Source organism: Manis pentadactyla, chromosome 3 (genome assembly GCF_030020395.1).
Source record: "Manis pentadactyla isolate mManPen7 chromosome 3, mManPen7.hap1, whole genome shotgun sequence".
NCBI lineage: Eukaryota > Metazoa > Chordata > Mammalia > Pholidota > Manidae > Manis > Manis pentadactyla.
In genome coordinates, this window is record NC_080021.1 from 99,845,948 (window position 1) to 99,872,762 (window position 26,815).

The following is a 26,815-nucleotide window of genomic DNA, read 5'->3' on the forward strand; positions in this document are numbered from 1 at the left end:
CCAGCCCAGTCCTGTCTCTGCTTTTAGAAGCACATTCATTCTGGAGCCAGACAGCTCTGGCTGGAAACAGTTCTGGCTTGGCCATTAGTTATCTGTACAATCTTGGCTAAGTTCCTTTGTCTTTCTAAATCTATTTCCTTATCTCTGAAATGCAGACAAAACCTACCATACAGGGTTATTATAAAGAAAGAAGGAGATGATATTTTAGAGCAATTAGAACAGTGCATGTAACATAACAGGTGCTCAATAAATGACTGCTGTTATTATAAGTTAAAATATACACCTTCTTCAACTCATGATAGGGTCATGTCCTGATAAGCACATTTTAAGCTGAAAATATCATAATTTGAAAATGCATTTAATACACCTAAATACTGTACATCATAGCCTAGCCTTGCCTACCTAAATGTGCTCAGAACGCATACATGAGCCTACAGATGGGCAAATCACCTAATCCGAAGCCTATTTGGTAACAAAGTGGTGACTTTGTCATGTAGCTGACTGATGACTGCATTGAAAGAGAAGAGCAGAAAGGCTGTGTGGGTCCAGAACAGCTGTCGGTGTACCAGTTGTTGGCCCTCCTGACTGTGGGGCTGACTGGGAGCTGTACTTGCTGCCCTGCCCAGCCCAACACCACAAGAGTGGATCCACAGGAAACACATTTCTGCTGAATGTGCATTGCATTTGTACCCTTGTAAAGTTGAAAATCGTCAGGGATTAAGTCAGGGATGGTCTGTACTGGAAAGTGGGTCATGACCCTCCTGTAAGCAGGTCCCCTTGGAAGGTTCATCAGCATGTGGGACCCTGGAGGAAAAGCTACAGGAGATGGGGGGATAGACAGAGGGTAGCTTGCAAGAGTGCTTCTTGGGGACTTGGTCCTAAAGTCTAGGTCTGTCATTAGTTTTCTTTATAGTGTGTACTTCACTACTCATGGTCTTTGCTTCCAAATGGATGTTCTGTGCTTAGTAATAATGAAGTGTTTACCACATACCAGGCATTGTTGCTAAGCCCCTGATACACATTACATCCATTATTTCTTATATCAGCCCTGTAAACTAGGTGTCATTACTCTTATCTTAAAGATGAGAAAATTGAGGGTCAGAGAAGTTAAGTATAAACCCAAAGTCACAGCTAGTTGATAGTTAAGCTGGGATCAAATCTAGTAGGTGGCCCAGGGGCACTGCTGGAAACAGAGTACAGAATGCTGCAAACTATCAATCTGGAAAAGAATATATAACACCAGCTCACTTACCTACTGAAAAATAAGCTTGAGGAATAAAACTCCAATCTTAATGCCTCCTTGAGGAATTACCTTCAATAAAAATGATCCTAAAATACCTCAGGTAAAATGAGAAAGTGACAGTTACCTTTTGCATACTTAAGTTGTCACTACAGTGCTCAGAAAACTGTGTCCCGAAGGACAAGAAGAGTTCAGTGTTGGCTTGGGGAAAGGATTCAGGCCACTGGTCAGGGAAGCTTAGTGGTTACATGGCTTTCACAGGTAAGAGCCATCAACAGAAGTCAGCTCTGGAAGGTGTTAGATGGCATGGGCTGCCTAGGGGGTGATCTTGCTTACCATGGGTGCCGGGCTGCCTGTTCACATGTGTATCTTTTATTTGGATCTTTCTCCATCAGATTCCGGATGAAGTCTTTTGCTGTTCGAAAAGAAAGCACACAGGGTGGAATCAGGTTGTGGCGGGAGATGTGACAGCATGTTACTACCAGGTCTTTGGGAGTATCCTACATGGCATGGACACTATGAGACCAGCCCTCCATGGACCCTACAGTTCCTTGGACCAGTATCTGTGGGAAGGGAAGCCAAAGCTTGGGACTCTAAGAGGTGACCCAGCAAATGAGGAGTCAGCCACACCAGACCTGGGACCCCACCTTGCCAGCTCAAAGCCCCTTCCTGCTGGCAGCTAGTGACACCACTGGTTCAGAGAAGAGATCATCTATCTTTTGCTACCATGTGCTTCTCTTTCAGCTCACCGCTGCCCCAGGGAACTGTTCTGCTGACGCCCTCTCCATGTGTTAGACCTCATTAATCCAACAAAATCCCCTGAGCATCCAGTGAGCAGACCAGGTCCTGGGCTAGGAAGTGTGGATATATATCCCTGAAGCCCCCACCGGCAACCCATGAAGCCAAATTCAATGAGCAGGAGACTGTGCAGCAGCATCATGCAGGCGGGCAAGGGGACAGTGAGAGGAGGCCCAAGGGTGTGACCCTGAAGTAAAACACCAAGAACAGGAGGGACTGAGTCACGGCACTGGAATATGACACCCTTCACTGGGCTGGACATCTGTAGCATCGCAGGACCTGGACACCCACTGCCCACAGGACTGGACTTTGGGGAAGGCCATGCCCTCCCCAGCTCAGAAGTGCAATATGCCCCATGCAGCTCTCCTGTGCAAGCCCTGGAGAACAGAACTCCAGTCCCAGGTTTTAGAAGATTCAGGAAGAAAGCATGGTGTTTCCAGTTTGGAGGAAATAATATAGACAATAAAATGTGACATCTGAATAGCTCATCAGTCATTAGACAGTCTGTCCCACTTTGTCCCATTTATTACTGTGTTCGGTCCTTGTGCCACCCTCTGTGGCAGAGGGGAGTCTTATTACCATCCTCATCTTTTTGGGAGGAAACTGAGGCTTTAGAGATCCCATCAGTTGACGTGGGCCTTGGTTTTAATCTTTATCTCTGACAAGGACACGATGAATGCCCTTCATGGTTTCAGTGTGGCACAGTGGCTGAAATGCGGGTGAGGGCAGGGGCTCACGTCCCAGCTCTGCGGCTTTAGCCAAGTTATTTCACCTTCCAGGGCCTCAGTTTCCTCATCTGTCAAACGAGGATAATAATAATACCCACCTGATTGGTTGTCTGAGGACTGAGTCACAGCACATGTGCACAGTTCATAGTGCTCGGTGCACAGAGAGCCCTCAATAAGTGGTGGCTAACATTGTTTCACTCTGGGTACATCCAGACAACAGGGCTGATGCCCCAAGCCTGGCCTCTGCTTTGCAAGTCAAGTCCAAGTGTGCAGCTCCTGAAGCTTCCTCGGGAGCCCCAAGACCTGTCAGGTCAGGTGATCGGGTGTGAGGGCCCCAGGGGCCACCCACAGAGCTGAGACCTACCAGACTCTGAGATGTCATCCCAGTAGGGGGAGTCAAACTCATATTCCGCCTTGAGGATCTGTTCAAAGAGCTTGGAGTCGTTCTCATCATAAAAAGGAGGGTAGCCACAGAGCCTGGAAAACAAGACGGTGGGAGGGTCTGAAGTGGCTGTGTATCCAGTGCGGTGGCCTGACATTTTGCCTGGATGGAAGAGCCATATTGTCTCACTGAGGAAACGTGTGAATGTGCACTGCAAATACAATCTCAGCAAAGAAACCACATGTTCTACAGGTGTAAGCAGCACAGAAGTAAAACTGTGATTTACGATTTAACAATTGCAAAGACAGTTATGTCAGGTGATGACTGAAGGCAAACATGTCCATCTTAACTCTCTGCACATTATTAACAATAGTTGCCTACATCCTAGAAGCCCAATGTTATCAATCTTAGTGTCTGTAGCATTGTCCCTAACAGACGATGTATTGGTGGAGCAAACAATATATGTGTTTAGTATGCATTTCAGGGCCCTTCCAGTTCATCTTATTTAATAAATCATTGTGAGAACAAAGGAAAAATTTACAAGTGTCAGTAACCAAGTTGCCTCAAGCTGCCTACACAGCACGTCACCACCCACCACACCCAAACAGGGATTTGCAAAGTTATAGTTTTGGCCATTAATATGCAGTAAGTGTAAAAGTGTAAGTTGGCATAAATTATAATTCTATCATTTTTTTCCCACTGAATGCTTTCAAAGTTGATTTTTAAAAGAACTTAGTAGGATGATGGTGCAAGTAACATATATTTCTAGAGGTGCTTAGAGTCATCTGATGACACAATCGGACTAGAAATTTTTATTAAATACCCCAAACACCATTCATTCCATAAAACTGTGTGTTCTCACTCCAGCCATCCTGCTATCAGCTCTGATGCGACCTTTGCCATAATAGGTTATTGGCACATTACTGGACCAAAAACTTCCTCATCCTAACACATGGAGGCCAGACTAGAAAATTCCTGGTATTCTCTCTGGCGCTAAGATGCTGTGGCTCTGGGACTCCAGTTGACCAGCTGGCTAAGAGGCCCAGGGAAAGACATGAACACACAGGAGGCCCAGTGGCTCAGCTGGGGCAGGCCCTGGTTGGGTCAGGACAGGGAAGGGGTAGGATTCAAGCTGCAGCTGAAAGTGACAGAGAAGACAAGACTGGATTCCAGAAGGCTGGGACCAAAGCTGGGTGTCACAGAATTTGGTTCTGGGCCTGTGACAACCCAGAGGGTGGCAGCCAAAGCGGAGTGCTGCCCCCAAACGAGCCCTGAACCTTCCCACAGAGCAGAACTGAACCAGGCACAGCTACTGCCTCGAGACCAGTTTAATGAGAACCAATTAACAGGAATCCACAGACTCCAGGCCTGTGAGGGGTTAGGCTGTCAGCAAGTGAGAAACTTAATAAAGGTTCAAAACACAGCCTGGGAACAGTCATTCTTCAGCGGCTCCTTCGGAGACGCATGGTATCGCCAGCCACGCTGCACAGGGGAACAGCTGCTGACATTTTTAAAGGCTGTGAGACATTTTGTGGGCCACTAAGATTCAGAATCATCTATCCCACAAGGTTGACTTGGGGGCCAAGTGCCTGGAAAATTTCATTTTTAAAGATTTTCTGCTTTTGGAGAAATGGGTAAGAGCCAGTGCTTCTGAAACCACTAAGCACATATTTCACTGCTCAGGGAACCCTGGGGCCAGGAGATGGATATGTACAGGTTTCCCACAATGAGGATTTGGGCTAAATGAAATGTGCACATTAGGAAAGGCAGAGCAACATGTTAGCTCATCTTGGAAAATAACTAAATTTTATCTATGTGGTGTGTTTTATTTATTAACAACTGAGTGTGTTCTTTCACAGTTTGGCTTTCTTTTCAAGGAAAAAAAGTCTTTAAGAGAATCCCAAGAAAAAATTATTCTTGTGTCAATTTTCCTAATGTATATCCCAATTTCTTCTTGTTTTAGCTCATTTTTTAAGGGAGGGTAATAGAATACTGTGTTTAGATAGCTTTACTGAGGATGGAAGAGAAGGAAATGGATCTAGCTTGTAAAGTAAGTCAAAACTAAGAAAGAGGATTTTAAAACGAAGATTGTAAAAGAGCAGAAGGACAACCAGAAATTATAAAGCTTTCTTCAGGTGTAGAAATTTCACAGTGCTTCCTGGCTAGGCTATCTCCTTAGGAGGTTTGTGTGGAGGGCCCAAATAGGAGAAATAAGCACTTTGAGTTGTCTCCATATTCAGAGCACTGATTTCAGAGTCCCAGACCTGCCCTTGTGCAGGTGTAATCTCTCTGTTCTTATTTTACTTATCATACCATCTAAATAACGTACAAATTTGCTCACCATGGGTACTCAAAGATGATAAATCCATTCTCAATTGTTCTAGACCTGAAAGTTCCTGGTTCAGAATAACATCTAAACTTGCCATCCCAGTGACCGAGGGTCACAGCCGATGCAGGCACCACACCTTCCCGGGGCTCGTCCACTGTCTCCGTCCCAGCCTCAGGTGGTCATCCGGGGAGAAACCTTACACCTTGTAGGCTGTCCTGTTGCTCTGTAGTTTGCTGTCTTAACCTCCTGTGGCACATTTGCACAAGTTACTACTAGATTCTATTCACAACTTAGCCTTTGTTTTGGGTCAAAACTCCACTGAGAGCTTTGCTGTATTGTCTGACCCAAACCTCACTCCCTCAGAAGGTGGGTGTCCCTGATACCTTCCACTTGCCTATTAGAGTCACTGTCCATACTACTTGGCGCCCTGGGAGGCTAGTCTGTACAGACAGCTAAATAGGGGTTCAACTCTGCCATCTGGTAGGGGTTGGCCAATGGACGCATGACTAGAGAAGGTGAAGGAGGGAGGGAATCGGGCAGGATAAGTGCTGCCCCAGCCCCCTGTTGCCTCGCACTAGGCTGGTTATATTCTTGATTGAGGCCACTGCTCCTCTCCAGGGAGGGCACACTACCAGACTCTCTCCCTCAGGGTCTGATCACGGCTCCTTGCCTCCCGCCATCACCTTGGATAGAGGGCTGTTTGTGGCTCAGCAGCTGTATTGCTCAGGGTCCTGGTGCTATTCCTTGTGCTTGTGGTGCTCTCAACACCACACCTTGTACATGGCCCCTTGCACGATTCTCATTTTAAAGGCAAAGAAAATAATATGCAGCAAAGTCAGCACTTGAGCCTTGGCTGATTCCAGGCCTGTGTTCTTACTGACTTGCTTTTCAATGAAGGGAAGGAGGCTTGAGAATTGAACCTTCTGTTTCAGTCTTGACTTTGAAGTCTCTCTCTGGGTTGTAGTTTGCCCACTGGCCCCTTCATCTGCAATTAGAATGGGTGGCCAGACCAGACCCTTCCAGCACCCTTGCCGCCCTTAGATGTATGCTAACATGCTTAGAGCTGGCTCCCTGCCCACTGGGCACTTTTTTTCTGGACCAAGAAGAAAGCATGCACTTTATCTGGGCTCTCCTGCCTTCACCCCTTCCCTTGACTCTGGCCCACCCTTAGAGACTAGCTGGGGTTACTGGGAGCCCCAACCCCTTCCTGCCAGATTGGGTACTGCTCTGCTCTGTGCTCTGTGAAAGTGGCAGAGCCCTGGCAACACTTCTTAATGTATGCTGCTCTGGCCTGTCCCCGACTTCTTAAGGCAGGACTACGTCTGCTGTCTTATGCTTGTCTGTGGGTCCTCAGTGCGCAGCCCAGGGCCTGCCCACAGCAGACGCTGGGCAACTGTGTGGATAATGAGCACACCCTTGAGGAAGCAGCTTCATCATTGCCTGCTGAGCCATGGCTGGGCTCTGAAACAGAGATAAGGATCCAGGAAGCAGGGGGGCCCACCATGGCCCAGGCCAGGGGGCCCTCACAGATCCCCCCTACCCTGATTCCCCCTCCCTCTTGCATGTTACCCCCACCTGGAGGCGGTACAAAGGCACTGCCGTGTCACTGACATTTCAGAGGAACCCAGTGCTCAAGGCTCATCACTGCGAGTGACTTGGCCTCTCTTTGAAGAGACAATGCAATGTAGTTTGGGTTTCCCAAAATGCCACTCTTGGACACATTCTGTAAAGGAGAAAGTTTTTCGTGAAGGACAGGCTTTTAACATAAATGAATGTGAAAATTAGCAACAGCCAACTATGGCTGATTCATCAGTGCACAATTTTTCTTGGAAACCAAGATGCTGTGGTCCCGTAGGAGTTCCTGCTGTGAGGCCCTGGCAGTTCACTGTGGTGACTGTGCTACATCTATTGATGCCTTCCTGTGTGTCTGCCCTTGGCCATGCAGCTGCGTCCCTAGGAAGGATTTCCAAACAATGATCAATTGTTACCTCTTATCCTTTTATGTAACTTTTTTTTCTCATAATTCACCTCTGCCTTCTATGTTCTTACATGTTTCTTGGACCAATGAACTATAGATTTAAGGTCCTGTTTTTCTTCTTTTGGTGCTGGAGACAGACCCAGATAGGACAGGAGGATGCTGCTATCAGAAGTGGTGGTAGGCACTGAGATGTCACCTTACACATGTTAGGATCGATGTTAGCAAAATACAAAAGTTAACAAGTGTTGTGGAAAAGGGAGCCCTTGTGCTCTGTTGGTGGGAATGCAAATTGGTGCAGCCACTATGGAAAACAGTATGGAGGTTCCTTGAAAAGTTAGAAATACAACTGTCATATGATCCAGCAATTCTGCTTCTGGACAGAGTACCAAAGGAAATGAAGTCAGTACCTTGGAGAGCTACCTGCAGCCCTAGGGTCACTGCAGCATTACTCACAATGGCCAAGACATGCAACAACACAAGTGTCCATTGAGATGAATGCATGACGTTGTGATGTATATGCAATGGAATATTATTCAGCCTTAAAAAAGGAGGAGATTCTGACATTTCCAACAACATGGATTAACCTAGAGGACATTATGCTCAGTGAAATAAGCTAGACAAAGAAAGAAATGAGCTACATGACCTTACTTATATGTGGAATCTACAAATATCTGACACAGAGAAGCAGAGAGTAGAACGGTGGTTACCAGGGTGTGGAGGTGGGGAAATGGGGAGATGCTGGGCAAAGGTCTTGAGTCATAGTTACAGAGGATGAGTAAGTCTCAAGGCCTAGTGTACAGCATGGTGACTATAGTCAGTACCACAGTACTGAACACCAGAAATTTACTAAGAGTGTAGATTTCAGGTGTTCTCCTAACACAATAAATAGTACAATGTCAGGAGAATATACATATGTTCATTAGCCTGACTGTACCATCATTTCACTATGGGTATGTCTATCAGATCAGCAGGTTGCACACCAAATACAATTTTTATTAAGAACAAAGTGGTGGTAGGGAAAGTGCCAGCCTTGTTTAGCATCATGTACTGACTTTTTAGAAAAGTGTATTGTAGTAAGAAAATGTAACATGAGATCTACCCTGTTAACAAATTTTTGAGTGTACAGGACACAGATGTTAACTCCAGGCACAATGCTATGCAGATCTCTACAGCTTATTCTCATCTTGCTGAACTGAGACTCTGTGGCTGCTGATTAGTAACTCCCCACTTCCCCCCTCCTCCCAGCCCCTGGCAACCACCATTCCACCCCTTTTCTTCTATGAGTCTATTTTAGATCCCTCATTTAAGTGGAATCATGCAGTACTGTCTTCCTGTGTCTGGTCATTTCACTTAGTGTATGTTCTCAAGGTTCATCCATGCTGTTGCATGGACAGAATCTCCTTTTTAAAGCTTGAATAATATTCCTTTGTATGGCAAGACCACATTTTCTTCACCCATTCTATCAGTGGCCATTCAGGTTGCTGCCCCATCTTGGCTACTCTGAATTAGGCTGCAGTGGACATGGGGGTGCAAACAGCTCTTTGAGATTCTGATTTCATTTCTTTTAGATATATACCCTGGAGTGGGATTGCTGGATCACATGGTAGTTCTAGTTTTCATTTTCTGGGGAGCCCACATGCTGTGTACATGCTGTGTTTCACAGTGGCTGCATCATTTCACATTCCCGCCGGTGGTGCATGAGGGCTCCCTTTTCTCCACAGTCTCACCAACACTTTACTTATTATTTTTTTATTTTGCCAAAGACAACATACACATGGCTATAGGTAGATGAGAATATTCTCACCACTACTAATCAGGAGGGAGTTGCAAATCAAACCACAATGAGATATCACCTCATACCCATCTGGATGGCTGTTCATCAGGAAGTGACTTTTGAAAAGTATTTCCACATGGATCTTATAGTACTTGACAATTATCATTTGTAAGCAGCTAACATACACATATTTATTACTTAGTGCCTTGTGTATACTTAGCATTTATGTATTCATCACATATTTATTTTGTATCTGCTACAGACCCTGTACTGACTTTGATACTGGAGATACAATGATAAATAAGAACAAATTCTTGTTTTCAAAAGCTCAGTCACAGGGGAGAGACAGACACATAAACAAATAATAAGGACAGAGATAGTAACGATACTAGAGATGTGCAGAGGCTATTATGAAAATATAGAGCCTGGACACTGGATCCAAACAGTATTTTTGGCAGCGGGGGGAGAAGCAGCAGATACCCCTGCTTTATCCCAGAGCATGAGCAGGGCTTGCACAGAAGCAGAGGGGGATATGGGTGCAGGTCAAACCAGGAATAAAGGCATGGAGGCATAAAAGAGCACAGTTTATTCGAGAATCTAAGAGCGGTTTGCTGCTGCTATGGCATAAACGTACGTCAGCAAGCGGTGAGACACAGAGATGGAGAAATGGACAGCAGTGAGTCCGCAGAGGGCAGGCTGCCACGCTAAGGCAGGGAGGCCACAGGAAGCTCTGAGAGGTGCAGACAGAGGAGCCAGAGGGCAGCCAGCTTTGCAGCTGTGACAGGTGGCTTTGAGGGAGGAAACAAGGTGGCAGCTGTTCTCAAGTAAAGGGAAGACAGGAGGCCGCGGGCCGTGGTCAGTGGTTTGGGGAGCGGATTCCAAAAGGAGCTCAGGGAAAGTGGGGGTATCTGGTATGAAGCAACATGGAGATGAGGCCGGGATGACCCCCAGGTCTCCAACGTGGACGGCTGGAGCTGCCATCAATGGTGATGAATGCAGAGGGAGACAGGTCCAGGGTGGGCCTGATGGGTCACCACAGGGCCGGGCAGTTCCAAATTCTTTTCACGGCTTCCCTCTGGAAAGTGGCCCTAGGCAGTCCTCTGTCCACCCCAGGGGGCCCATGGGCAGCCTGGCAGCAGGGATAATAAACTCTGGATTCATACTGGATTGCAACCAGGTTTGCACTGACAGCTAGGAGGCTGTGAAGAGAAGTGAGCTGATAGCATAACACAGAGAGAAGAGCAGAGGTGCCAGGAGGGAAGGACAAGCTCAGGGCTGGGGCTGCCTCCATGCCTGTGGCTCCCCGTCAGTCTACACAAAGCCCTACAACAAATCCCTTTTCTTTAAGGTAACTGGAGAGAACTTGTTTCTTCTAACTAAAAGTGCCAACATCCCGCTGAGGATAAGACGCGTAATTCTGCTAAGGCAGCGGAGAGCTGGACTGGTGCATGGCGGGGATCCAGGTTCCAGCAGCCAGCCAGCAGCTAGGGATAGGAGCCTGGAGCCTGGGGATGCTGAGTCAGAGCCATCAGGTGTGCAGGAAAGCTGGGGGAGCCAGTGAGATCACTCAGGGAGGGTCTACAGACACAGAAGTTGCAAACAGACCCTCTACTGGCTTCATGTGGGCCACAGATGTGTTTTGTTCGGCTGACAGTGACTGAGAGCAATGTGACATTGAACGCCTGTAGACAGGTGTTGGTCTAGCCAGGTCAACAGTTCCCACTGCTCCCTATTACCTTATACCTAGCTGGTCACACATTTACACCATCTACCATCTGGCCCTCCAAAGCCTAAGTTGGTGACATCAAGTCAAGGGCTAACAGTGGAGGTCTGGAGAGGCAACTTTTAAGAAGAAGAGGGGCCACAGCACCGTGTTAGGCACCGCTGGGTTCCAAGAGCTGTGTGAGCAGTGAGCCCCACCAGCCAGACACCACTATCGAGACACCAAGGCTGCATGTGCACGTGTGCATGTATGCTTGTGTTCATGTGACTTCCTCCTTGGCCACTGCTGCACAAATTCACAAGTCTGGCTCAAGTGATCAGGGAAGACCCCCAGGAGGAGGTGTGACCTGAGCTGTCTGCTTCAGTGATTCCAGGCTGGTGCCCATCAGAGATACCTGGGAAGCTGATAAAAAAACTTAAGATGCTCTGCATCCTCCTCTCCAGAGCACATCTGAATCTCTAGGGCAGAGCCCAAGTATCTTTATATATGTATATATATTTGGAGTTATACAGATATTTCATGCTCACAGTTAAAAAGTTCAAGTATAAAGGGACATTTCCTCCCAGATCCTCATTCCTACTCCTGTTATTAATTTCCTGTGAATGCGTTTTAGAAATGTTCTTGGCATATCCAAGCATGCATGTATGTGTATGGAGTATTAGATTCAAGTTACCTGGAGGTTCAGCACAGACTGGATGGCTGAATAAGAACAGCTAGTTTATCTGCACACGCCAGCAAGCCCCCAGCATGAACAAAAACGATCCCTCTTCAGGGGGAATATGCTTGATTTTTGCCTCTTAGACCCATTGCATACTAGCGTGTCCACCCTTTCTTGCCTTCTGACCTTGAAGCGGACACAGGCCTGCTGCAGCTGTCCCCAGTAGCTGACTGGACATCTTGGCTGTGTCCCAGGCATGGGGACACAGCACTGATGAAACCCCCAGAGCCCTAGCTTCATGGTGTTTACATTCTATTTGAGGGAGAGTGTGGACATGGCAACACAAAACTTCAAAATAAGTAGGGGATATAACATAAAACAGGAAATACAAAAAATAAAGAGGAAAGGTAATGGGGAGCTTCTCACAGGAAGCCACCTCAATTCCATCCTTAATCGAGAGTATTCCTTTCCACACATTGTTCCCTGTGCCTGGAATGCTCTTCTTCCTCAGGTCTACCCAAGTGTCTGTGCCGGGTTCCCAAAGCACCGGCATGTGGCCCTGCTCTGTGATACCTTTCCTGACCCCACCCCAGCCAGGGAAGGCCCCCTCCTCTGTGCTCCCCAGTTCCCCAGGTGCCACCATTATGGTATGCATGTTGGTTGATATCTATATGCCACCCTCTGTGTCACCTCTGTTAGACTCTGAGCTCAGCCCCCAGAGGGAGGCAACAGTGTCTCAATTCATTTCTTCAATTGGGCATAGAGCCCAATACATGCTCATCAAACATCTGTTGGATGAATGGGTCCATAAATGCTTCACTGTTCCAGGGACTGCCCCCCACTGCTCAACCCCTCTCTGAACATTTCCCTCTTCACACTACCGCAATCACATGTCTTTCTTGGGTACTCTCAAAAAATTTAAAAAGGATTATTTTATGGTTATTACATTTATCTTCCCACCTGATAATGAGTTCTAGAGGAGAAAGACTATGCCATACATTGTATTTCTTTAGTGTTTTTCATTACCACTCAACAATATTCAATAAATATTTGTTGGCTAGTCTTTGATAAAAGGGAAGCATTTATGTGTAACTATTATGCTTATGTGTGTGTGCACCTGCTCAGCAGCACATGCTAAAGTTGACTTAAGAAATAGGGCTGAACAAACTCAACTGAACTTTCTCATGTGTTACAATTTTTGAGTTATTTTTGCAGTGAAGCCTCCTAATGGCCAGTAGCATCCACTATAATTAACATCCTTCAGAGGAGACTGGCCATGAGCACCACAAATCTTCCCCACGTGTTCTCTGAGCTCCCATTTGTCCTGTTCCCTGCTGCTTTCCTTCATCTATCGATCTCCCTGCTCTGATTCCCTCCAACCAGCAAATGCCCTGCAGCGACACAACCCCCGGAGGTCATCGGCTGCTTCCACCCATCACCGAGGAGCCTGGGGAAGTGGGTCCCAGAGAGATGAAGAGATGGCCTCAGGGTCACAGCCAGTGTAGACCTGGGCATCTACCCACCCAGGGCTCTGGCTTAGAGAAACAAAGTCCACTTCAATCCAGTTTTTTCAGGTATTTACTGAGCCCAGCATTATGTCAAATGCTGGTCACAAAGCAGTGAAGCAGACAGCTCTTGTTTTAGCTCCTCAGAGTTCAGAGTCCAGCCATATTTGACTAGGACAAGAGGAACGCTGACCTTCACACAAAAGAAACTATGTTGTCCCTGTGTACCAGGCAGATGGCTACGCCACTTACACATCTTGTCTTATTTAATGCCTGTTTATGAGGTAAGTATTGCAATCTTCCATTTCCAGATGAGGAAATGCATGAGAGAACAGGCATCTTAGGTAGGCAAGAATTTTCACTTCACTCATCCAGCTCTGGAGCCAAGTCCTATTAACCTTGAAGCCCTACAGCCAGATATGTCACTGCAAAGAAGGGGAAATACCACCCATGTTCTCTTCCTAAAGCTGCCTCTGAAGTCAGGGTGTCGTGTGCTGGTGTGTCATATGTTTGAAAACCGAGCCAGGAACAAGGCTGTAAGACCTGCCAAAGAAATAAAGAACAGTTCAGAGACCTTGCAGATAGAAAATCAACACTGAATGTTCTACCCAAGCTGCGTTCTGGAAAGACAGATGGGAGGAGAGTGGCTGGGACCATTCAGGGCCTGTCTGTGGGAGATAAGGATTGGAGAAAAATGAACTCGAGTCTCTACTGAACCAAATTCCAATATGATCACCTCTAATAGCCTCTTCTGTTCAGTGCTTTGCTCCCACGCAGGGCCACAAGGGACGTCAAGGATGGAGAATCTTCTGTCAAGACCTTGTGGAATGTTGTAGGGCTGGGGAGAAGCTCAGGCATGCCTAACCGGGCCAGAGTGGTTGGGAAATCCAGGAATGTGCAGAAGTAATATACAGAACTTTCTAAGTGTCTGAAAGGTGCGTAAGTGCCAAAACTCATTCTAAATCATTTGCATAAAAAGCATTTGAGTGCAACAGTCGGCACAGAACTGAACAGTCATCAAGCCAGAGTTCACCATTTGGGTCCCACTGGATGAAAGGGGAAAGGGCAGAGAGAAGTGATTTCTCTAGGACAGCTCTGTGGCTGTTCTAGGAGGGCCGAGTCAGCCTCTGCTTTCAGAGAGGTTTCTGGTGTGGTTTCTTGAGCTTGGGATTTAGAGAAGCAAGGACACAGATTCAATCCTGGCTCTGACAGGATTAGTGACTCTGAGGAAATTATGTATCTTCTCTGAGTTGCAGCTTCTTTGGTGAAGTGAGAAAGATAATGCCCACATTAGGAAGATATGTTATAATATATGTAATGTACACTATATAACAATGTATATTCATTAACACACACAGCCAGATAGGCGGATGGATGCAGAGATTGTCAATAATAGAACCTAGGACAGCGCCTGCCACACAGCAGCTGTTCAGTGCCAGCTCCGGCACCTCTGTCTCCTCTTCCACCCTATCACTCTTTCTAGGCCCTCTCTGCTTCTATCAGCTGCAAGGTTCTGAAGGGGACACTGCTCATCACCAGGAAGACTGGCAGGAGGGGGCAGGAGGAATAGATGAGCCTGTGGCACTCAGTGCAACAGCCTACACTCTAGACGTGAAAACGAAGCAGTACTTGTAAATGTCAAATGTCATGTAAAGCCTCAGAGTCATCCCCACGTGACTGACCATACATCCCAACTGAAACTTCTGAGCTGCTATGGGAGGCTGGAAGAGCCTTGCTGCTTGGCCATTACTTTGTGTGCTGGGTTAGGAATATGAGTACAAACCGTCCTGAAGACCTCGGGTACCAATGTTTCCCAGGCTTTAGCCCAGGAGCTCTCAATTCTAGGAACAGCTCGAGATTTCCTAAGAACATTTACTCAGTGACATATTTATATAAAGAGAGTATTTTTGCACAGTTAAGACCAGGGTGACATCAAAACGTCCAAAGCAACATATTGCTCTGTAATATGTAACAAAGCAACATAAACCTCTGTACATATTGCAGCCTCGCTGAGCTATGTAAGGCCAACCCAGGCCCAGAGCATCTCTGAAAAATATTCCCAAAATCTATCAAATCTGGGCACCCCTCCTTTGGAAACTAACTGGACTCTTGTCCAATACACAAAAACTCTGGCCTTTCTGTCTTGGCTTTCAGTACTTATTCAACAAGTGCTTACTGAATGAAAGTCAGGGGCCTGTGCTAAGGAATCTGAGTTTTATTCATCCTACTCTAGATAAAGTGGTCGGCTTTTTAAAATAATATAATAAAAACAAGGCTTTTTAAGCTGATAAATCTCTTGTACTTAGTTGCAAGGCCCTCTTAGTGAACAGAACAGGTTTCAGCATATTATTCAGGTTTAAAGAACAGAATGACCAATGAGACCTGAATCATTACAAAAGCATAATCCAATTAGTTCAGCAACCATGTATTTGATTATGTGCCCTCCAGAGCTTGCTCCTTGCAAACTTGGAGGAGATCAGGCTGGAAAACTAGCAATGGTTCAGATATTGAAACCATGTGCTGATTTCAGCAAAGTGCTGTTGGTGAAAATGCAAAGGATAAATGTTCCACATCATCCCCTGAGCTCTACATGATGCCCTGAAAGCTGAGAATGAGTAAGCAGACCAGGGAAAGATCTAGGGGAAAAGCATATGCCTTTCTTAGAAAGTTTATACACAACTGGGGCTGAGACTGGGAACTGGGAAAGGGAGGGAAATGACACCAAACACCACCCTAAGTGTGAGCAGTTAGCAGCACACTGCATTTGGAGCACTATAGTTTTAAAAAATTCTGCACACGGTCAAGGGATGGACTAGACAGTACACCATCCAAAGCTATTGTGTTGTGATCCATGGTCCCACTTACAAGTGCTTTAAGTTTTTGATTTTTGCATCAGCTGGATGGGCTGCAAGGAAGTCTGGGGTGGGGGATCAGCACAGGGGCCCTGTGCCCCTCCTGTGGGTGGGACACATCTGGAGGAAGTTTGGACAAAACCACTGTCAGCTTGGCTCAGGCTGACAAGGAGGAGGGAGCAGCTTCCAACAGCCAGGAATGTGGTGTTAGGAAAAACACAGCAAAACTTTCAGCAGATAAAATTAGTTCTCACGAGTAATGGATTTCACAGTGAAGCACCGAGGGGTGCAGACATCTAGTCTGAAGGTGATTAACACGAATGCTAACTGATGAGTCTGACTTCCAGTTCCACTTTTGCATCTAGACTTTGCTTTCCTGGCTGTCAGTTCTTGCTCCCTCCTCCCGCTGCTTCCCTCCTGCCGCATCACCTCTCTCCTTCTGCCTCTCCCACGTTCTAATTGGTAAGCAGTTACGAATCTGCCGACTAACAGTTGCACTTGGGAGATGCCTTGGTATCTGCATCTGTTGGCCTTGGCCTTTGATTGCACTTCTCACTTGTCCCCTGGCCTGTTTATTCCCCCACAACGCACTTCTGAGGATGGCTAGGAAACAAGCCCGTAGAGCACAGCACAGAGATCAGACCCAGAAGGTGGTCTTACCTTGGTCTCACCGTGCTGTCTAGCCACGGTGCACGTGCCATTTGGTGCTGAGTCCCAGGCTCCGTCCTTCTGTAGGTCCTCCAGCCACCTCCAGGAGCATTTTCTGACTAGCTTCTGGGAATGGGAACCTCTCCCCTTCTGCCTCCATCTCCACTCCTTGGAGCCACAACCCCAGCTCAGAGTACATGGCCAGAATTCATGACCTGCCACCGCACCTTGGGTGAGCTGGCCGTTTCCCCACTGGTGAGCTATTTGGTTCTTTGTGCTCTCTACAAGCTGCCTCCCTCCTTCCTCCTGCTGCTGTGCTCCACTCCAGATGGTAAATACCCTAAAGCATGAGAACGGCTGCTCTTGATTCTTTCACTTGCTCAGTATGGTGCTAAGTGAATTCAAAATACTCATAATTCACAGATAATATTTTCCCCACCACCAAGGTATCACAAGTTTTTAGATATCAGAAGTTCAAAGCTGGATCAAATCTGTCAAGTTATATTTTTTAAATGATGTTTCAAATGGAATGATACAGTTTTTCTCGAGCACAACCAGCAATCCTCTCCAGGAATAAATGGGTCTGGAAGGATAAACCATCAATCCTCCTGCATGACAGCCTTGCTGGTATTTGAAAACAGTCCATCCAAATGCAGACCAGCTTCACCCTTCCTGTGGGGCCCTCCTCAAGGCCTGGGCAGGGTTCACAGCTCTGCGCTGGAAGCTCCGGTGGCCCCTGCCTCCCATCTTGGTGACATCCAGCAAGACTAGATTGCAACTGCTTACTGTCTGTCACCGCCAGCAGACAGGACGAGCCTCCGCGGTTGGGGTGGTAATGAATCCATCTCCGTTGCGCCATCATATTGCCTGACACATATTAGGCTCAATAAATGTCAGTGAAGTGAATAAATGTCAATCTTCTGCCTTCCATTCTCAGGCTAAATATCCCGAAACATTTAGCTGCCACTTAAATGACAGTTTCCAGGAGATGATGCCGAGATGCACGAAAGAGAGCAGAGGAAAGGAAATGTTTTCCATCTGGCCTGAAGCCACAGCCCCCGGTGTAAAAGTGATGGAGATGAGACACTCCCTTCTAGGCTCTCCTGTGGGTGCCCTCTCCACTCTAGGGTCTTTGTGAGGGAAAAAAGGCACGCATATTGGTGGATTCCACCTTCCTGGAGGTCACTGGCAGGAAATCCTCCCCCCGCCATATTTTAGATTGGAGAAATAAAACATATTTAGTTTCTTTACCCAGTTGCACTGCTTGTAAAACATCCTTCATCACTGCTGGGCAACCCCTGTATCCAGTTTTTAAAACCACAGAGGATTTTTAGTTTGGCTATTTCCCAAGGGATTGGGGTGAACCGACTGTCAAAAAGAGTCCTTCTCCCAAAGCAGCAGGGAGTGGGTCATGGGCCCACGAGCAGGCCTGAAATATGGTCAAGTACTTCTTGTGCCTGAGACTGAACAAAATGCATTTAGCCACCCGCAGGATCCACTCGATAGAGAATGGAGCAGAGATCAGACATTTTTCTGAAAATGACTGGAAAGCAGCCACACTGAAATGCACTCAGCAAAATAAAATCAGTAAACCTGGGTATTATAACAAACAGTTAATGCCTGCTGAAATAAAAACTGTTGTGCTGGACTTATAAAGGGAAGAACAGGGTGGTGGCTGTTCTTTAGGTGGCAGGAGGAAGGACAGAGGTGTAAGAACTATCAGCATGTAACTGCCATGACCAGTTGATTAGAACAGCTGAGCCGCTAGACAGAAATGCCCTTTGGTAGAGGGATTGGATGCTACTATAGGCATTTTGAAAACATCTAAGGCCATCCACAGCCTCTGCTCTGGTCTTAATTTGCTTTCTCACAGAGTGTTTCCTATCCAGGAGAGAACATGCTAATTTGATGGCATGCATATCCAATTACCTTGCAGGGCACAAATCTCATTATGATTTAATAAATTGACATTCCAGTTTTGTTTTGTTTTTAATCTCTTTTGAGCCTGGCTAGTGTGAATCAATTCAATGAGATGGTCTGAGCAAGAAGAATCAACAGATTTAATTTAGTTTCTAAACTTCTTAAGCCCAAGTCAAGACTGTGGCCCCATGGCAGCCTGAATGAGTCAATGTGTCTCATTCTGCAAAGCTTATGAACAGAACAAGATGGTTGCTGCCTGCTGGCAACACCAGTTAATTATTCTTATTAGTGGTAATATTCCTCAGGCTGATAGTAGTAACATCAATTATCATATCCCATGCTTGGCGATTTCAATGGGGCTCAGGAATTGTACCGCATTCTCTCCTACTCAAGCTTGGGTTCAGCTCTCTCCCTGGGACATAAGTCCCTCTAAAGAGGCAGCTGTCAATGGTTCAAAGTGATGAGGTACCTTGGCAAGGGACACCCTTTGTCTCAAAAGATGGACACAGCATGCAGATTAGACTTAGTTCTACCTTTGAGGAGCTAATTATTATGCTGTGTACAATCAACACTGGCCAGTCAATATTTATGTGGCCTAGTTTTAAAAACTGAACAATGTAGTAGGCCAAATAGTAAGGGATTACCATAACTATTTTGCCTGTAGTTTCTTTTAGGCAGACAGGTCAGACGTCACAACGTGGGCAGCACCTCAGCTTCCGCCCTGACCGTCCAGCCTGCCCCAACGCTCCGCTGCTCTACTGCCTCAGCTCCTTAAGATCTTTCTCTGTTTTCAAAGTGGCAAATGTTCGCTGTGTTTCTCCACAGTATGTTTTATCCCTGAGCATAATTTAGGCAAGTCATCATTAAATAATCTCCCTAAAGTTGTGAGAAGAAATGCAGCCTACGTGTATGATAAACTAGCATTTGGCCAAAGAAATGCTGATTCTCATCTGGAGCGGGAAACTTTATTTCCTTAGGACCTGGGCAATCTTGGCTGAGCCAACCCTGTCAGACTGGACACCAACATGATCTTCAGGATGTCTAAACACACTCCATCTTGAGTCCTCCCCAGTGGCTTCAGCTATGCAGACAAAGATGTTTTTTTGCAAGCCCTGATCTCCAAAGGAAGATTCCTGGTAGGATAAGGACCCATCGGTTGTACTCTAAAAAATGACCATCCTTGATAGGAAAAAATATTCCTCCTTCCAAGTGATGGATAACATAGACCTGAGTGTGGAGCTCAAAAGACAACTAATCCATCAAGCATCTGCCCCCCCTCCCCCCAAAAGAGAGACACGTGCATAGCCCCTGGAGGAGACAATCTGCTGTCATGGCTTATCACAGCCACATTGGCTGCAGTCTGGTAGCTCAATGTGTCAGGCGCCCACATGAAAGTAAGCAGGCTGCGGTCTGGCACACTGCCGAGGCTAGCCTCTTCCCCATCACAGGTGCCCTGACGGATGAGCCGCTCAGCCTGGAGCCCCTGGGTGGCTGGCCTCCCCGCATGCTGCCTGTCAGTCAGGACCTGCTCAGCAGCCTTGCAGCCTTCAAGTGAAGGACATGAATGGGGAGATGAGGTATGATGGGTCAGTGGGAAGCAGAATCTGGGACTGAGATCCCTGAGTTCTAACTTCCAGTGCTAGTTCCACCTGCAGGTAGCCTTGTGCCAGGAATGCCAACGCAGGCCTCAGGCCTGGCCCACACACTTCCCACCAGTCTTCAGAGATGCTCAGGCACCCTGTTCCTCTGTCTGCATCCTTCCACTTGGGGGGCTCTCTCCTCTCCTCTCTGCTTATGTTAGCCTTATCCAACCTTCCAGACATGACTGGAGTGGTGTCTCATCCTTCCTGAATATTCCATCCTCAATGGTTGCTTCATCCCAGAAGCTCCTGCAGCTGTACACAAGACTTCCTGTGTGTCACTTAATCTACTTATAAAACTTGTCCTGCCATGTACTCTGAGGAAAGACATCGCATCTTTGTCATCTTGACATCTCTAGCACCTAGCACAGTGCTTGGAATAGAGAAGATCCTCAAGAAATGGTAGTTGTTGTCACAGATAATGAACAATTTGAGGCTAGCCATTCTCTAAGCATAGCCATACTATGTAGCAAATTATATCCAGGATCTAGCCTATCACTCATATAAGGATCTGAACATCCCGGACAGTACAACTGAGGTGTCCAACAACCACTCATCCTCTGCCTTACACTCTCAGAGCTCTGGAAGGCACTAAGGAAAACAGAAGCCCAGGCTGCCATTTTAAAGTCTGACACAGTCATGATACTGACCTGACACTAAACCCTGGAGCAAAACTAGTGGCGATCAGGTAATTGTCAAGTTTAAGTTTATCAAGTTTATGCTTACATACAAACAAATTTGGTATTTCTTTGCTTAATATTATACTTGTAGGGGAGAGGGACAGTGTTTAGTAGATTCTCAAAAGGGTATGCAACCATGCCCCTGACCCCATAAAGGATGAAACTACTACAGAGCCTGGCCAACATGCTTTGACAGTGAGAGTACTGTGTAAGCGCAATATGTTAGCTTCACAGCTCGGGTGAATCTGGCCTTTGCCTATGTCCCTAAGCAGGAGTTCTACAGGGCAAGTATATTATAACGGATAAAATTCTCCTGTGCTAATGGGAAGATTCTACAGGAGCTGTCAACTAAATCCACACGAACCTCACAAAGCTTCCTGGTCAAAGGTGTGCTGTGAAAAGAGCATTTGCCTCTCAGGTAAGGAGATAAAGCCAATCCAAGGGGATAAGTCCACTGAGAATGCCACATACTTTCAGCATCCCCCACCCCAATCTTTCACTGGGTACAGGGGACTGCTAGAAAGCACTCCCTTCCTTGGTGAGGAGGAGGAGAAATTCATATCCTATCAATGATGGGCACTAGCTGGCCGAAACCCACCCTAAAAGTATGTTCCAGAGTAAGTCTTTGTAAGTATCACTGCAAAAGAAATTATAATTTAAAAGTAACTGTAAAGCAGACTTAAGCAAAATGAAACCTAATAATAATAACAAAAACTGATTATCCAGAAATAACTGCAACAAACCCATGGCCACTGCATTTCCTGAGTTGTGGAGATAAGGTACTTCAGAAGATATAAGGAATCCAAAGGCTATATTTTGGTTTTCACCACATTTTTTCTTATTGTGATTTCTTTTGGAGGTATCCTAATATTTTCATATAATTTATACCTTTAGGAAAGGCGAGGTAGCACATGAAATGATGCTCCACATCAGCAGCCATAATAGAAATGCAAATTAAATCCACAGTGAGATTCTACTTCACACCTATTAGGCTATTATCAAAAAATGGGAAATAACAAGTGCTGACGAGAATGTAGAGAAACTGGAACCCTTGTGCACAGCTGCTGGGAATGGAAAATGGTGGTGCTGCTTTGGGACACAGTATGGAGGTTCCTTAACAGTTAAACACAGAATTACCATATGATCCAGCAGTCCCACTTCTGGAGTACAACCCCAAAGCATTGAAAGCAGGACTTGAACAGACGTTTGTACACCTATACTTATAACAGTATTATTCATGATATCCAAAAGGTGGAAACCACCCCAGTGTCCGTTGATGGATGAACAGATAACCAAAATGTAGTACATACATACAATGAAAGATATTCAACCATAAAAAAACATGAAATTCAGACACATGCTGCAACATGGACGGACCTCGAGGACATTACACTAAGTGAGATAAGCCAGACACAAAAGGACAAATACTGTGTGACCCACTTACAGGAGGTACTGAGAGTCAGATTCACAGAAACAAAAGCAGAATGGTGGGTAGGGGTTGGGGGGAGGTGGCAATGGGGAGTTAGTGTTTAATAGGGACAACTGTCAGTTTGAGAAGATGAAAAAGTTCTGGAGATGGATGGTTATGATGGTTGTATAACAAGGTGAATGTGCTTAGTACTGCTGAACTCACCCTTAAAAATAGTGAAGATAGTGAATTTTGTGGTATGAACATTTTGTCACATTTTAAAAAAGGGTAAAAAAGAAGCCAAGGTGGAAAGCAATACTTACAAGATATAGGCAATCACCCCGATGGACCAGCAGTCAACAGCTTTGCTGTAAGGTTTCTGGGCGAGGACCTCAGGAGCTGTGGAATGGTGAGAGAGACACAAGCTTGTCTTTAGATGCCTATGACAGGATATATTCTTTGTTTTTTTTGGTTTTTTTTTGGTTTTGTTCTATTACTTGGGCAGACCTCTGTAATTCTCAAAATTGAGAGATAAGATCTGTATTATTTCTTGGCTTTTCTAACTAAAAAAAAAAATGAGGATGTTTGTGTGTCTAACTGATTATTAATCAAATTCAATCAATTGATCAGTCAGCAAGTACTTCACAGGCAGCTATTGTATGTCAGAGCTATGCTAAGCATGTAGCTCATAGCAGACTGAGTCAGAGAAATGCATACTCAGCTTGGGGCCTGTGATGTGACTTCACCTCAAAGCAACTCAAGCAGGCTCTTCTGGTCCCTGGGTAAGGCCTTTCTGGGAGCCACAGGGACACAAAGATGGAGTCCCCTCCTTCTGCCTTCATGGAGCTTACAACTGAGTAGAGGTTCAGCATAAAATTTGGTCTCAGGAGTACTGCACATGGCCTGCTGTTTCATGTTCATTCTCCAAGGTTTTGGGTGGGTACCTGTCAGCACTGTCATATCCTTCACTCTTCTGTGAAATAGGAAAAATGCTACTTAATCTCACTTCCTTGGTTCTAACCCATTATTCATCAAGAATCAGCCATCCTGGGGTTTCAGCTTACTTGGTACTTTTCCTCACACTTCTTTTTCCTGGCCTTGTGGCTACAGCCCAGTGTTGCAAACTCACCCGATATCTGGCAATAGGAGGGTCTGCCTCACACATTTGTGCAAAAAGTAAACAAATAACAGAAAAGACAGTAATTCTTCATAAGCAATATCTCCCTTTTACCCAAATATATCTGATTGGGGTGTCTTTAGTACAGACTTTCTAGAAAAAGTAAGAGACCCCAAATCTTATTAAGGGAACATGTCAAGGGTGGGGGCTGCTAAAGTCTGGCCCAAATCTAATTTGAGGTTTCAGAGCCAGTTCCCCCAAACTTCTGATCAGACTTAATTTTTTTAGCAGGAGCAAAATAAAGACATTTGTACATCCTTTCTTGCTATGTTCACCCTCGGCACAGAAGCAGAAGGAGAGAGAACTAAACTGGAGAACTCAAAAATGGAGAAGTAGCCCTTGGATAATTGGGAGCTGCTTGCATGGGAACTTCCTTTTCCCCATAACTGCTCAGAACATATTTCTCAGATGCTTCTGTTATGGCAATTGACAAAAGGGAGTCATTTACCACAGTAAATGTCATGCTGATTTAGGAGGCATGCTCTCTGAGCTGATGCTCTGGGCTGAGTGGCCACATAGGCACAGATGGTGGGAGGTGACTACATTTGCAGATGATTTCTGAGCCTCCTGGGCCCTCCTTGTGGCCTGATGGAAAGTTCAAAGAGGCAGAAAGGGCTCATGGAGCCGTGTCTGACCCAGCTTCACCTCCCAGCAGAACTGATGGCAGTCAGGGGTGCAGAGTCAAGTGGTGGGTAGAAAACCTGGCTGCCATGTCACAGTGGGGCTCTGTAGGGGACGGCTAGCCAGCCTGGCCCAGCCGCTCCATGGAACCAGATGTCAACCAGTGGCACAGTGGCACTAGGAGCTCAGCGTAGGGTTCAGAGTGCAAACCTATGTAACCTACTGTGTGCAACTTGGTGACAAACACCAAGGGAGCACCAAGAAGGAAGCACATCCACAATTTATGAGCAAAGACTGGGCCCAGTCCCCGAGCCATTATTGTGCAAAGGGAAAGAGTCATGGCCCCAGCAAGCAGGTTCTCCTCCTAGGAAAAGCTAACATCCTGTATTCTCTTGAGCTCTCCATCCCTATAGTTCTCCAGCACTGTGAATGTGGGAGGGAGGGTTCTTTAAAAGAACACCTTACTCCGCACCCTCACCTGTTCGAAAAAGGAAAGTACTGGCCACCATCCACTGCTTGGAAAACAAAAGAATAAAGAACATGGTTTCCCTCCAAAAATCTGCACACCTGGGGGCATCTGCACAGCCAGAAATTCACCTTGTCTGGCAAATTTACCAATAGTTTGGAGAATCAAGCAAGGTGCAGCATAGACTTGCAGAGCAAGTAGTTGATTTTTATGCAACTTGGAGCTTGGATGTCACTTGAGTTGTTCACATTCTTGAAGCCAAAGATGATACTTATATAATTTTTAAACATGAGATTTTGTTTAAATGGCAAAGTTTATAACATAAAAAAAAAAAGCTACCTGGATCTTCTCTGGCACTTTTATTATGGCACCTGACAAGAGGGACGGCTGACAAAAAGATGCCAGGATCAGATTTATGGATGTCAGGGAAAGTCCAACTGATGAACAAGCAGATGTCAGGGTAACGACGATGGGGGTGAAAGTTTATGTACTTGTACCAAACTTTTCTTGTTCTTTTTGGTGTTGTGTCTTATCTGGGTTGTATCAACAATAACCATGACGATATATTTGTTTCTTAACCAACTGTAGGCAGGGAAACTGTTTGTCTTCTGGTGAGGTTCTTAACTGTACTTGAAACAAATACAGACCATGAAGCCAGAAGTGCAATGTAAGCACTTAAAAAAGACAAAGCAAATTGATGTGCAAATTAATATTCTTGCCAATGGAAAATATTTTTAAAATTGCATAATGGCACACACACTAAGGGCCATAATTCCAACTTCACTCATGCTGCGATCCCTGAAACTAAATGTTTTTTGGGACATTGTTTAAACCCGTCTACCTACATCATTTAAAATAGCTACCTTTTATCTCATAATAATTATTGAAAAAAATTAATTCTACACAATATTTGAAACCTTCCTGACAATTTGATATGGGGACCCAATCTGATGCGCCCCTGAGATTGGCTGAGATATTCTCTCTCCCACTCTTCTGTGCTGTGCAGCCGCTCTTTTGTTTCGCCAACTGCTGGAAACCCCTGGCTTTGGGCCCACCTCCTAAGCCATTTTTTATCCCTTTCAGCAGTGCTGAGGCAGGTGGGGCTAGGAGACTACCCTTCTCACTCTGATCTTTTCACTTTGAGAACCAGCCAAATTCCCTCATGTTATATATACCACCAGCAAGAATCTTGCTGTAATTCTAAAAAGTCACAGTATCCAATTTACAAACTTCACACAACAAATGAGCTTCCAGGCTGAGGAGGCCCAGAACACAGTCCATCTGAAGCCCCGGAAATGCACACACGCTCTCTGAGCCACGCCACCACAATCCCACCTCTCCCAGCACGGCCGGGAAATGCCGATGAGCTTAATAAAGGAGAAGTAATTTTCTCTTCCAATTATATCCAGCACAATTCATGTGTAGTGGGAGGTTGGTAATGACTTTCACCATCCCCATACCTTCTAATTGAGGGAGGCTTTGAATGAAAACAACATAATTGGAGCTATTGACAAACAGGGTAGTCCAGTACTGAGGCTTGCTGATGATGCTATCAACCCCCAGGCAGAGCAGGAATCCCATGGCTGCTTCCAGGAACAGCCATGACAGAAGGAAATATTCAAATGGAGATGGCACATACAGTCCTCCATGCATTTGAAGGCACACTTTCCAGGGGCGGGAGGGCTGATGTCAGTGGCAATATAGAGACCCACCTACCTGTAGGTGTTGAAAAGGATGTATGCAAGATAGGTAGCAGGTACTGTCCCTTAGACTTGGGTGAAGCCAGTCTTTTAGAGGTACAGAGAACAGGGTCCCATGGGGACAGCTCTACTTGGGTGACATGTCTTAAGCACATGACAGTGGGGGTTCCCAGGTCCACTTTTCAAAATCCTGTAACTTACTAGCCTCTTGTATACTCCCACTGTACCTTATGCATCCCCACTGCTGTGTGACTCACTGTCACGTGCTAGCCTTCATCCCGTTGGGGAACAGGGATATATTTCTAGCCTGTACTCTCAGGATTCAGCATGTTCTTATGGTCAATAGATGGCTATTCAACTGAACCTAACCTACTCAACACATACACCATTATTTCTATAAGAAAATGTTTTCCAAACTCCATAGAACTGATTTGCAAAAATACTCAGCTTCAAATACTGTTGGTGAGTAAGTACAGGAAAAAAAAAGAATAAGGGTGAGGGGCAACAAATGAATTTTGGGATGCAAGCAGCTGTCAGGTGGGAAGTACCTGTGTTAGGTACAAATAAGATCAATCACTGAATACCTGT

The 26,815-nt window shown here is 45.8% G+C and overlaps 1 protein-coding gene across 6 annotated transcripts in view; it reads right to left on the minus strand.

Moving 5' to 3' along the window:
- Positions 1–26,815, minus strand: part of CAMK1D (calcium/calmodulin dependent protein kinase ID) — a 393,502-nt gene that overhangs the window by 13,107 nt on the left and 353,580 nt on the right. For all 6 annotated transcript variants that reach the window (XM_036908125.2, XM_036908128.2, XM_036908127.2 and 3 more), the window contains exons 6-8: positions 22,587–22,662; positions 3,131–3,243; positions 1,577–1,655 (exon numbers count right to left, since the gene is read on the minus strand). In XM_036908125.2, the coding sequence (XP_036764020.2) occupies positions 1,577–1,655; positions 3,131–3,243; positions 22,587–22,662 (268 nt within the window). The remainder of the gene's footprint in view (positions 1–1,576; positions 1,656–3,130; positions 3,244–22,586; positions 22,663–26,815) is intronic.